The sequence below is a fragment of the Lytechinus variegatus genome, chromosome 1, assembly GCF_018143015.1.
Source record: "Lytechinus variegatus isolate NC3 chromosome 1, Lvar_3.0, whole genome shotgun sequence".
Classification (NCBI taxonomy): Eukaryota; Metazoa; Echinodermata; class Echinoidea; order Temnopleuroida; family Toxopneustidae; genus Lytechinus; species Lytechinus variegatus.
This window is the reverse complement of record NC_054740.1, coordinates 37,208,723-37,222,668: the sequence shown is the minus strand read 5'-3', so window position 1 is coordinate 37,222,668 and position 13,946 is coordinate 37,208,723. Positions and strand designations below refer to the sequence as shown.

The 13,946-nt window shown below is 35.6% G+C and overlaps 1 protein-coding gene across 1 annotated transcript in view; it reads left to right on the top strand.

Moving 5' to 3' along the window:
- Positions 1-13,946, top strand: part of LOC121413130 — a 39,066-nt gene that overhangs the window by 3,093 nt on the left and 22,027 nt on the right. Inside the window, exons 3-8 of the mRNA XM_041605896.1 lie at positions 1,732-1,932; positions 4,509-4,597; positions 5,169-5,268; positions 7,026-7,147; positions 9,349-9,545; positions 12,407-12,578. Of these exons, the coding sequence (XP_041461830.1) occupies positions 1,732-1,932; positions 4,509-4,597; positions 5,169-5,268; positions 7,026-7,147; positions 9,349-9,545; positions 12,407-12,578 (881 nt within the window). The remainder of the gene's footprint in view (positions 1-1,731; positions 1,933-4,508; positions 4,598-5,168; positions 5,269-7,025; positions 7,148-9,348; positions 9,546-12,406; positions 12,579-13,946) is intronic.

Sequence of the window (13,946 nt, the reverse complement as noted above, 5' to 3'; positions counted from 1 at the left end):
TTTGAGGGTTTTGACGTTCGGTGTCATAGTGCTCGAACGAGCGCTAGTTCGTACATGATGACGTCATCCCAGCTTGGCAAAAATGAATGAAGCCGCATCAACACTCGAGTTTCGTTGATTCAGCAGGGCTGGTAAACTGCAAATTACTGCTTGTTACCAGCTTTTCCATTACATTTAGCGTGTCCTGTTTTCAGACACTACATATATCCGATAGGTAATTGATGTTTTATTTCCAAACAACCGTGTTTTTCGGCTTTTTGCGCAAGAGTGCAAATGTTGCACCCATGCACAGTCGCCCCACTGGTTCGTAGCATGATGCTACGCCTGATTCTCCGGCCAAGCATCGGCCCACGGCCCGCTCGCTATCACGCTGGTATATGCTGTGGCGTGGTACGGGTACGTCGACTTAAATCGAAACTGTTTTCATCAATGTACGAACGTGATACTGAACGAGCGGTGTCACCACTTCCGGTGAACTAGGAATACGTTGCAGTCGCAGACAATCGAAATCTCTCTAATGCCAAAGTTGACACTGCACTCATTTCCCACTGACCAATACTAAAAATAAACAAAATCTGTGCATCATCTGTTTTATACTGTTGAAGGGGTGGGGGGGGAATGTAAGTTAAGAGACCTATATTACATGATTATACCAGATAAATTTCATGATAAATTTCATCTGTCTGTTGTAAAGTCTCACTGGAGGCATGAAATTGCTAAAGTGTCATGCAGACTTGGGCCCGTTAAGACCCAAAGTCGTAACTATGGTAACTTGGTCATTATGGCAACAACCATTATAGAAACCTTGATTCTGATTGACTGCTGAGCCCTGTCACCTTTGTGAAACGGACCCTTGGGCCCCATCTTACAAAGAACTATGGAAAGCCAGCAACGTCAACATTGAAAACACATGTTCCAAATATTTTATATTTTCTAGATATGATGCATATGACGTTGATGGATTTCCATATGTATACTTGAGGTTGATCGGATCAATCCTAATTCTTTGTAAGACGGGGCCCAGTTTTGACCCTTGACTAGATCAGTCTACATAACTAGATGATACGCTAGCCTAAATGTATGCCATTGCCATGCTCAATTGCTCAGAATTGTAGATACTGCCTAGCCTTGACATGTAGGGTAGTTAGCCTCAAACCTCAAGTGGCTGCAGCATTGCTATACCGTAAGTATCAGACTATAAACTGCACTGGTGAATTAACCGCACCCCATTTTTGAATGAATCACACACCAAAAATGTCATCAAACTGACTTTCTATCCCTTGAAGGAACCAAGAACCAAAAATGTAAAAAATAAAATCAAAGTATTACTGGAAAAGAAATGATGCCACTTATGTACTCACCTCACACACACAACACTACCATTGTATGTTGCAAGTACGGTACATATCAATACATCACGATACATCATGTATGTGCGTTTGTTCAGTTATTAAACTTTGATGGATATTTATTGATTAAGATACTGGTTGTCATAGTCGCTAAAATTCATCCAGCTCAGTTAATACATGTACATGTAGTTATCGGTTGTGTTTTGATGCAGACCAGTAAAAATGTACACCAGGGAAAAAATTGCATGGGGGTTGGGGGCGATTTAGCCCCGAAAATGCTCAAAACTCAAAAGAACACTGGAAACTGAAAAGGAGTCTTGGAGAACCATTCTGTTATACTGCTCAACCAATATCTAACGTTGTTCATCTTCTTTCATTGAAGGACATGGGATACGCACCAGACTTTGTGCAGGTGATCATTAAGCATCTGCTGCACGATATCAAGAAGAAAGGCATCAAGGTCATCAGCAATGCTGGTGGTATCAACCCTCATGCCTGTGCCAAGGCTATTAGGGAACTAGCAAAGGATGCTGATATTGATATCAAGGTCGCTGTCGTCTCCGGAGACAACCTCATGGTCGATGTAAGTTCACTAATCTTGTCCCTTATGTCGTCACTAAGTGTTTGCTGTATTAACCCTATGTCTCCCGATATATCTATTATTCTTCTATTCCTCTAAGTTTTGACAGTTCAAGAAGGTATTTGAATGTGTAGATTTATGTTGAGCAAGACTGTCACACTTTGGCAGTTTGCAAATAGAGGAATTGAAAATAAAATATCCTCCTTCCTCAAAAAGATACAATTGCCTGTTGAACATTGTAAAAAACACACAAAAGGGGTTATCACTTCCAAAAACTAGACATTTGCCTTCCAAAACAATCTGACCTGAAAATAACAATGAAATAAAGTGGCCTTGCACCATTAACACTGAAAGTTCTCTAGGTTAACATGATGTGATTCTAATACATTACCCTGCAGTTCAAAATATGGACCTTAGTTCTCCCATTGGCAGGGTTGCCAAGTGTTACCACAAATATTGTTTCCAAAGTATGACAGGAATATGAAAGTATGAATTGGGGCAGGAAGAAAGTGGGAAGGAGACAATGGGAGTTTCCATGCAAATGCACATAATAAATATCCAGAATACTTTATTGTATATGCTTTTCACACTGCACATATTTTCCTTAACCCCATGCAGTGTGAAAAGCATATGGTTGCATGTCATAAGGTGGTCCAATTTCGCGAACAGGGTAGAAATGGTCAAAAATTATATTTTTTTTATATGTTATAGCTATTACCATTCTCTAAATAATGAGAAAGTTTTAAGTCTAAATTACCTTTAGTTTTATTTAAAATAACTAATTAACAGCTAATTATTACATAGACGTCAATGTAAATGTGAGTTTTGAAATGTGTTTTCCTCAAATTGGACCTGCTGCACATAAAATGGTGTCAAAAGTTAATGCAATATTGGAACACCCTAGTATTTTGCAGTTATAATCTTGAAACATCACTAATTAAATCTGTACCAAAAATCTAATAATTATCTATTATTGTATGCGTATTAATTATACTAATTAACAGTATTTAATTTCACATTTTTGCCCCCCAAATACCTGTTACTGTATTTATATACTTGGCAAAATGACATCATGGGTAGAAATCTTTGTTGCAATGATACACAACATTTGTACTAAAAATTAAGATTAGAAATTAGATAATTAACCAAATCTCTCTGGTTTACTAATTGATTAGACCTGTTGCAGATCAGAGCTGACATACACATGTATTCCATTGCTGCATATTTTTAAAATTATCAAATTTTTATGACATTTAGTTGTTCCCTCCTTTAAAACACCCAGAAATATGAGGATAGCAGTCATATTGTGAATTAGGTTTAATTAATATTTTGTCATTTACCGCATCCACCGGCTCCGCCACCCCCGTTACTTCAAACTTAATGTGCTATAGTTTTTGTTCCTGATATTGCATTGATCTAATTCATAGTAATATATTTAGCCTATAGTTCTAGCTTCAAAATGAGATATTACTCAATAAATTTGGTCAAGATGCTGTGATGTAGCAACAATTTATCCATGGTACCATGTGGGAAATTGTTCATACGCCACCCTTTTTGCATACCCAACTTATGAAATGCGACCATATCAGAATTACTCTGGTGTAATGTACATGTAGCCTGGAGAGAAAAATTGTGCATTTATTCTGCCTAAGAATGGTGATTGATAATGGATAACTATGTACATATGAATAATGGTCAAGTGAAAAAAATACTGATTTTGATGGAAAAACTTTAATCTTGGAAGTACAGAATGCTTATTTGCTAACATGGAAATATTGAGGGCACTACTTGAGACTAATTCAAAATGCAGTCAAACAATACAGTCAAAATAAATAAATACTGAATTGAAAAAAAATGTATCGCTTTTTCACTTGCAGAGTCAATGTAGTGCAGATACAACGGTTTAAATCAAGACACATTTGCATATTAAGTGCACGCTGATGTTGCTTGCTTTCCCACAGTACACGTTACCTATGGGAATTGCGTATTTTATCAGCAATTTGCATGGCATTGCCGTGAAAATCCCCACATGTCTCAGAAACAAAAATACATTGCTGCCTAGAAATTTAAGTATGTATAGAATAGGATTTGTACTTTCATTTTCTGCAAAAATCTCGAAGTCAATTTTTTTCTCTCCAAAATTGACTGATACGACGGTTCAGATGAACGCCAACGAAATGTACCATTTTACCTTGGAAGTACCCAAATGCATGGTGTACCCTATACAGGGCAGATGTATGTGACAGTGCCAGTGAAAACTGTAACAATTAACCACTGTACGGGCATGTCATCCACGCAATGTTATCGCCAGCAAAATAAGTTGCTACAGTGCAGCTATCTATGCAAGTGAGAGACACATATGTGGGAAAGCATTCGACCACAATGAAAAAAGTACGGTGACATATGTATCTCCAATTCTCCATGTACTTCAAAATTCTAGTTTTCCCAAATACTGGCTGGTACAGTATTCAGTACTCAGAACACAGTTCTCATGAGGTTAGTTTTGTAAGTTGTCATTTCATGAAGTTATGGCCCATACATGAGTGTGAATATTAATATTAAATTACATATTCTTGCAGAAAAAGTCAGTGTACGCCACAGACCCCAAAGATCTTGATTCTGGAAGTCCTTTGCCTGAATCGCTCGTTACAATGAATGCATATTTGGGGTGAGTAGTCAAATCATTTCTCTTTCTTCTCATCTTTAACATTTTTTTTTACCATCAATGATTTTCTGAAAAAATTGATGTATCATCTACTTTAATTTTTAAGTTCAATTTCATTATATTGATTCCTATACTGCACAAATTGTCCTTAAGATGTCATGAATTGGTAATGTCAATAACCCTCACCATTAGAATGGAGAACTTAAAAAACTCTGAAAAAGTAATTGAAATTTATATTTGAAGATAAATCAGTTCTGAGTTAACAATATAAGAGGGATTAAAGAAACAATAACAGTTCAATTTTGAGTGACAGAAAGAAATAAACTCTTTCTACCTGGATATCAATTACTATCAAATACTATTTGTATTTGTTTGTTAATAATTGATGGATGTTAGAGTCACAATAGCACATTTGTTTTCCTTTTATTTTTGTTTATTCATTTTTTTTTTTGGGGGGGTGGGGTTGCATTTGAATAAAATTCAAGTTCAGCAGGTTTTTCAAGGGTCGTTGTTTTGCCTTGTTAATCTGGATTTATTTGATTTTTTTTATTTTCATTTTTTTTTTTCATTACAGAGCAACACCCATAGCGAGGGCATTGGACTTGGGTGCTGATATAGTAGTGACTGGTCGGTGTGTGGACAGTGCTGTAGTACTTGGACCGCTCATGCACACGGTAAGTATTCAATGAGACTTGAGTTGATGACCTCGTTGAATGGAAAGGGGTCTAATCATGACCATTCCTTGTCTTTCAGATTATAAGACACAGTCATCGGTTAGTCTATCTGTTTGTCTATCTAGTCTGCGGGCACAGACCCTTGGTTTTGGCAATTTGCATAGTGCATAATGCAGAGTCTGATATAGCGAGACTAGATTCACTGTGTACTGTGGCTTGCTTATTTGACACACAGAGTTTGGTGTCTAGATTTCACTCTACTTCTTCTCTTCTTCCATTGAGTACAGTTCTCTTTATAGAGTATAGTTGTACTTGACTGAGGCTGCAGTCACAAAAACACATGACATTTGGTGCAGTTGAACAAAACTAGACTACAGTGCGTCCCAGAAAAAACGAAACCGAGATTTAGCGATGATTTATCATAACTTAATCATAAATAAAATAGACAAATGACCTATCAATGTAAAGCTTAGAGTCTCCTCATTCATCTGGTATTACTTAAATTATTCCTCATTCACGCATGAGTGAGCATAAACAATTCGAAGAAAGGATGCCAAAAACTCATTTGGCGGGGGTATGACTAAAAAGTTCAATATCTGCTATTTTCTTTGATTGAAGAGCAGATATTGAACTTTTGAAAAGTGTGGTGTTCCTTTTAAAACCCAGATACGGCCCGCCAAGTGACTTTTTGGTATCCCCTTTTCAAATTGTTTTTGCTCACTCATGCGTGAATGGAAAATAATCTAAGTAATTTCAGATGAAAGAGGAGATTCTAAGCTTTAGAATGGTAGGTCATTTGTCTATTGTATTTGTGATTTAGTTATGATAAATCATCGATAAATCTCGGTTTCGTTTTTTGTGGGACGCACTGTATAGTGCAAATAGACATGGTTTAAAGGGGAAGTTCACCCTGAAGAAAACTTTGTTGTAAAAATAGCAGAAAAAATAGTAAAAAATATGGGTGAAGGTTTGAGGAAAATCTGTTAAAGAGTAAGAAAGTTATTAGAGTTCAAAGTTTTGGATTTGTGATGTCATAAACGAGCAGCTGCCCCATTTGTTATGTAATATAAAATGTATGAATTTCAAATTTTGTATGGTTCCATATGACTTAAGTTTGTTTTCTATTCATGATTGGGTGTGAAATGATTTGTCTATTGGTATACAAAAGGTACAGTGAAATCCATTTTCATATTTTCTGAGAAAATGAAATTTCCTTGATTTTTTACCATTCACTATGTAGGAATGCTGCTCGCATATGACGTCACAAATCAAATAATTGAAATTCTAATAACTTTTTAATTATTTGATGAATTTTTCTCAAACCTTCGGCAATATTTTTCATTATTTTTCTGCTATTTTTACAATAAAATTTTTGTCAGGGTGAACTTCCCCTTTAAGTGGTTAAAGTGTCAAATATGAGTCTGTTGTTACAGACTAATTTGTATGCGTGTCCACTTGCTTTTTTTTTAAAATGAAGTATTAAGTTTTGCTGGAAAAACAAAATTTTAGGAGTAATTTTAATACTCTGTATGAAAGTTGGAACCGTCTGTATTTTTAAATGATAAATGATTAATTTGACTATTGATTTGAAGCTGTCAATGATAAAATATTGTTTTGTCTGTTCATGAATGCCAATTTGTAGTGTTCACCATTTTGATTGCTATTTTTTTTGTCACTCAAGTGAAGTCTGTCAGGTTCGCCTTTGTGCTACCTACATGTTAGTGAATCCATTCATTGGTTTGTCAATTTGTTTCTAGTTTGGCTGGTCACCTGAGGATTACGACACCTTAGCTGCGGGCAGTCTAGCTGGTCATCTGGTCGAGTGTGGGGCTCAGGCCACTGGGGGTATCTTCACTGATTGGCATCTAGTACCTGATTGGTGAGCTCGAATTAAGTGCCCCTTAAAATAAAAAAAATGTGAAAATCCTACTGCCCCCACATTTCTGTGGCACAGGACAGTGGCTGGATCTCTTCCTTCTCCAAGTATTATATTTATCCATTTGTCCCCATTAATTGATATACACGTATGGCAATGAGTTACATGAGATTACTTTACCAGTGCTCTTTAATTGCTCCAGACCTGCTTCTTGCCGCTACAGCTGGTTTACATACAGCTAGTTTGCATACATGTAAACAAGGTCTACTTAAAGTAAGCAACATTGCTCTGTTGATATTTTCTTTTGATGTTCTTGGTTTGTTAAAATGCATGATGATAATGATAATAGCAATAGTAATTCTTGATTCTTCAGAGGATGTGATAGTATGTCTGTGAGTTTAAGGAGAAATGCCAGTAGTTGGAGTAGACACTGATTTCATGAGAAAGTCTGTAAAACCAGGCTTTATTGTCAGTATATCATCGAGGATCTAGATCTGGTACAGTTACATAAACTGAACTTTGTGAAATCTTGAAATCTACGCTGAAAAATATTCACACTGAAGATCACCAACACAGAAAAGCACACGTGGGAAAGTCTATTATTATTGCTTTGAATGTTGTGCCCGACGCTTTACCCAAATCCTGTGCTTATTTGCTAATTTCTCAGCAATTACACAATTTCTTCCAGAATCCTTTGGCGCATATTCTTTATCTATACAAACAGATACTTTGGTGGTCATTTCATTGGATTCTGTACGAACTCATTTTGATATCGTTACCAAAACTGGCATTTACCTTTAAGTGAAATAAGACATTGAAAGGGAGAAAGAAGTAAATGGGAAGTATGCCAGCAATACTCTGCTGTCATTAGTGGCAACCCCTGCAACCTTCTAAAAATCAATGTGTATTAATTATAGAAAATGCAATTTTGTTCAATGTTTTGCTTGTCAGGTATACATATATTATTATTATTGTATTTTCTTTGTTAATGTGTTTATGAAAAAGTGTTGCAGAAAGCAATAAATGAAATGAAATATGAAACTATAATTGTGTGTACTTATATTGAATTGATTAGTGCACTTTGTGAGCAGCTGATATAAAACATTCTCAAACCAAGATGAAACTTGTGTATGGGTGCTTAAACTGCTTATATTTTACATCAGAACCCCGAAACCCTGAAACAATGAGAATCTACCTGTATAATTTATACACAAGTAGCAATTTTGATTTTGATAACTGTCTCTGAGACGCATTTATTCTGTGCCCAGTATCCTCAAATTCAAAAAGTCTGTTGTCTGTGTGGACTGCCTTCTGTTGTGATAGCTGCACTGTACATTGTACACACTGTATGTAGGTCATGCTGGGTTCATTCAAAGTTTATGGCCCAAATTCACAAAGGTGGTTTTGAAAACCCATGGTTGAGTCCATGGTTTATGCAGATTTCCTGTCTTAATTACACTTAATTTAGCGTGTATCGGGTGTGTGTATAAAAAATGTCCAATTGATGCTGATGCACGCTTTTGTCACATTGCGCCAAATTGATGACTGTTACCATGGTTACATATGCTATTTTATTCATGAGTCCACTGTTTGAAGAATGGACTCATGAATAAAAACAATGGACTCATGAATAAAATTGCGTATCTAACCATTGTAACAGGCGTCCATATGGCGCACTGTGACAAAAGCGCGCATCAGCATTGGACATTTTTATACATGTGCCCTATGCGAGCTATAAAATTAAGCGTAATTTATATAGGAAATCTGCATAAGCCATGGACTCAACCGTGGGTTTTCAAAACCACCTTTGTGAATTCGGGCCTTTGTGTTGCAGTATGAACTCGTTTATGAAGTCATTAAACCGACCCTCATTCATTTTCAAACTTTGGTTTACATCTCCAAATTTTAAAAAAAGTTCCTGTGGATATGATGGTTTGAAATTTTTGGATAGTATTTTTCAGGCCTTATGTTTAGCCCATTTCCAAGAACCAAAATTAGATTTTTTATTATATAAGAACAAAGTGAAATGATTACTTTAACAATACATTGTATCCACTGTATGTTTTTCAGGAATACTTGCAAAATACTGTGATTATTTTGTAGGTGGACACTAATTTTCTTGTCTTGAGCAAGAATTGTAAGTTATTTGATGTGTTACAAAGGTTTAGATTGTTTTCGTTCTTTTACATTATTTTTATGTTTAGGGACAATATTGGTTTCCCAGTCGTCCAAGTTGCCCCTGATGGAAAGTTTGTCCTCACCAAACCCCCCAAGACCGGGGGTCTGGTCAACAAAGCAACGGTCGGTGAGCAATTGGTCTATGAGATTGGAGATCCCAGGGCATACATGCTTCCTGATGTGACCTGTGACTTCAGCCAGGTCAATCTAACAGAGGTCAAAGGTCAGTTTGTATCACTTTGTACTTTGAAGCTATGGAGATGTGGATGTATCACTTTCATAAAGAAAGATTGAAATGAAATCAATAGAAAACTGTTAAATGATGGATATTTTGCAACCAGTGTTATTTTTGCAAATTTGACATTGTTGCTGTCATCAAAATGTCTCGTCCTGATGTTCATTTGGAAAGTGAGTGAAACTCCAAAAATGAAGTCTCCCGAATGTCCTATCTTGAAACAAAACCACAAAAGAAATAGAGAGTATATTATTGTTAAAGATGTATTCTATCATTCTACATTTTCTGTAAGAAAAGATGTATGGAAAATTTAAAGGACAAGTCCACCCCAGCAAAAAATTGATTTGAATAATAAGAGAAAAATCCAACAAGCACAACATCGAAAATTTTATCAAAATCTGATGAAAAATAAGAAAAGTAATGACATTTTAAAGTTTCGCTTAATTTCACAAAACAATTATATGTACATCGTGGTCAAATCAACATTTTTCTGAGGTGGACTTGACCTTTAAACTTGCCTTATCAAACACAATGACTACTGAATTCTGATCTTCCTAGATATAGATTCCACCTTTACTCCAATCTCCTTTGAGCATAAGGTGAAAGATAGAAATAGATATCATGCACACAATTTACAAGTTGATTATTGATTATTGCATGTTCATAGTTATGTGTATGTATCCTTATCATCATCATGCTCACAGTGGCTATAAATCTAAATGGAGTAAAGTTCAAGTGTAGTTTGTATTCAAGGACTGCCTATGAGATCAATCTGTGTACAACTCATTCCAAGATAGATAGATAGATAAATGGATTTTATTAAAAACATCATGTCTCGCAGTAAAAACTGAAATGAACATGAATTACAGATTAAAACAATTACAAGACAAAAAGCAATATAAAGTATTAACATAGGAATTTAAATTAAAATTAAGGGGTCACTCTCGCAGTGCACTTAATTTCGGCAGGGAGAAATACATATCCAGGCACCCCAAATGGGGTACCTGTAGAATATTAACTTTGAATAGTGAATAGTGAATACAATAATCCAAAGTGCACCACGAAAATGACCCTGTAAATACTTGACATGAAAAAAAAAAATATATATATATAAAAATACTAAGTTCTTACTTCGGTATAACAAGGCATAAATTAAACTAGATTCGATTCATAAAAATTCATGAGTAAAGTTAAAACTATCAAAATTGTACAGAGGAAACCATTAGGACTTTACATTTATTATTAATAAAATAGTTTACTTCTAATAAAATAGGGAAAACTAGCATTTTTAAATAGCCACTCGGTTGTTGCTCCAATCAAATGATTAGCTTAATATTTTTCCACAGTAGAAGGGAATAATTTTCCTGGTATTGCATGATGAAGAAAATCATGACAATACATACGAGGAATAATAGCCACTCGGTTGTTGCTCCAATTATTTTTTATTATGACTGCTACACGTTTTTTTTTTTATCTAGCAAGTCTTTAGATGAGCTGAAAGCCTTTCTCTTACACACGTTCATCCAGAAATGCTTATCAAATTTGAGATTTTAAATTATTCTGTGAATAGTTCGAACACACCCTCATCTAGGGTGTAGATAAATATTCTAATAGTAATCAATCTCAGATAATCTATATTTGATTTGATAATCCAATGAGTACTGAATACTGAGAATCCCTTAGACGTTGTAAGGGGATACGGTTTGTAGTTTACTGGTCAAAGCAGGGGTGGATGAAAGAATTTCCAAAAGGGAGGGCACATTTTCATGAGGAAAAAATTAGACAAGTAGGAAAAAAGAGAAAGAAGGTTTTCAAACAAAAATAAGCACATTTTGTCCAAGAAAATATTTGACAAGGAAAGAAAAAGGTCTTCACTTTCAAAAGGGGGGTTCACTTCTGTTTTAATGGCATTTACATTACAAATTTTAAATGTGCCTCTCAAAAGGGGGGGGGGGCATAGGCTGGCTTTGCCCCCCTGGATCCACCAGTGGGTCAAAGTGTGAAATGCAAGTATGTGTGTATGAATAGATATATCCATGGCAATGATTAGTATTATATCAAACTGAAATATCAGGTTGATAGAAGTTTTTAAAAAAAAGTATTTATATAGCTTGGTGCTACAGTTTCTACTGGCACTGTACAAGTTCATTGATGAAAATGGGTAATGGAAAGAGATATTTACAAACTACCATTTACTAAACAATGTACACATATTCTAATGAAAAATTCAGTGGGGTAAAATGTTTAAATTTAATATGTAGGATGAGAAGGGTCTGAAACAAAAGAATGTACAGTGTTTATTGGCAATAAATGATAAATACTATCAAGGTTTACTTTTAGGTGGACCCAAAATGAAATATATTATGAATCATGATCAACGACTTCATGTAGACTTACAGATAGATCCAATGGGACATGAAGAAAAAATGGTGTTAGATTATTTCTTATTGACATGTTTTATAACTCTTCTAGAATCCATAACTCTTTTAAATAAATGCAAATTGATGAAAAACACAACAAAGCATGCAAACATTCAAACATGTAAAAATTATCCAATTTGGCTCTTGGCATTTAGCTCTAACACTGTCTAAGAAAACTGATATTTATTTCCAAGGTTTGAGCTTCATCATCCAGTGTTCTTTTGTTAAGTACTGACCTACCCATGTGTGTAGATATGATACCTTATTTGTGAAAGGGTTAGTTTAATAGAGACAGTGGTTTATCTATGTTCCTCTGTCCAAAGAATAAGACTTCAATAGATATGAAAGGACAGGGACATACAGTGTATTTCAATAAGGAATGGATTTGGCCTAATTCACACACCCAAAATATCCTCTTTTAAATTCTAGATGAAAGTGGAGATGGGGTCCTGGTGACTGGGGTGAAAGGCTACAACCCTAGCGATAGTTACAAGGTCAGCGCAACGTACCTAGATGGATACAGGGCCACTGCTGTATCAACAGTTGCAGGCCGGAATGCTGTCGCCAAGGGGAGACGAACAGCAGAAAGTCAAATCAAAAGGTACAGATATTCGGAATAAAAACAAATTAAAACTTATAGATTGACTTAACAGATACAAAAACTTTGTTGGGGGAGGGAGGTCTAGTTGTTACTTTGTAAAGGTACAGATATATGAACAAAAATTCAAATCTATAAATTAACTATAAAGATAAAAAGTTTTTGGGGTGTGGGAGGGGGATATAGACCTTCATTTGTAAATTGAAAGGTGTAGATGTTAGTATAAATATGTAAATTTATAAATTATACCCTGTAAATCTTTGGAATAGAGAAGTAAATTTACATCCTCCCCCCTCCAGATCTTTTCAATGAAGCAAAAAAGGGTTTTATAATGAACTCCAGTAATGGTTTATCGATTTCAAGGTACCAGGGTTCAAGTCCCAAACTTGCACTGATGTCTGTTGACAAGACATTGATTTTTATTGACACTCTCTACCCAGGTGCGCGACTTTCCAAGATGCTTTTAGTTATAAAAGTATTTGCTTGGCATTGTTGGTTGCCTTTATTGCTCTCCTAGGAATGGGAATGTGCATAATCATGTTGCAATTCGGTGGATTCACAATATGGTGCGAGATCTATCAGTTGCAGTGGACAGACCAAATTGGCAATGCATCATGGGAAAATGTTGACATCTGTTGCGCGTGCTAGTACTAAATTGAATGCATGCATTCAATTATTAAAGGTATTGTTTAACTTTGTGAGCAGCCGATTTAAAAAATTCTCAAACCAAGATGAAACATGTGTACAATTGCATGTATTAGAACTAATAAACCCTGAAAACAACCATTATTGAGAATGAAAAGCTAAAACTACAAGGCAAGCCCTGATTTTGTAAAACGGCGTTTTATAGAGGCCTAAATAGTACACATAAGTGTATGAGATGAAATTAAGATGGTGTTTCCGGTCACTTTATATTTCAATTTTTGAAGCACTAAATAATTATTTTCGAACCCAATTTTTTCTGGGCTTCATTTTTGTTACATATCACAGACACAGGTGACAAGTGTGACCTTCTAGCTCAGATTTTTTAAGTCAAACCAATGTTAACCAATCACTTTAAGTGCTGGCCGATGCAGCTCGACTGGATATGCTGTTTACTGGGGTCCAGGAGGCAGGTGCGAAATTTAGACCGTTTATGGTGAATTCTTGCCTTATGATTTTGATTGTCGAAGCACTACATGTAGCACTGTGTGCTGCCTGTGCCTGTGCGCAATGACGACCCCAAAATTAAAAATTTTGCCTGTTTGCTGCCTCCAATAGACGGTGCAACATATTGTGAATCCGCTGAATTTTGAGTTGTGTGACTACAAGACTGATTAGTGACAGTGCTGGTGAAATTCTAATTGAAGATCATAAGTTAGTTAAGTTTTT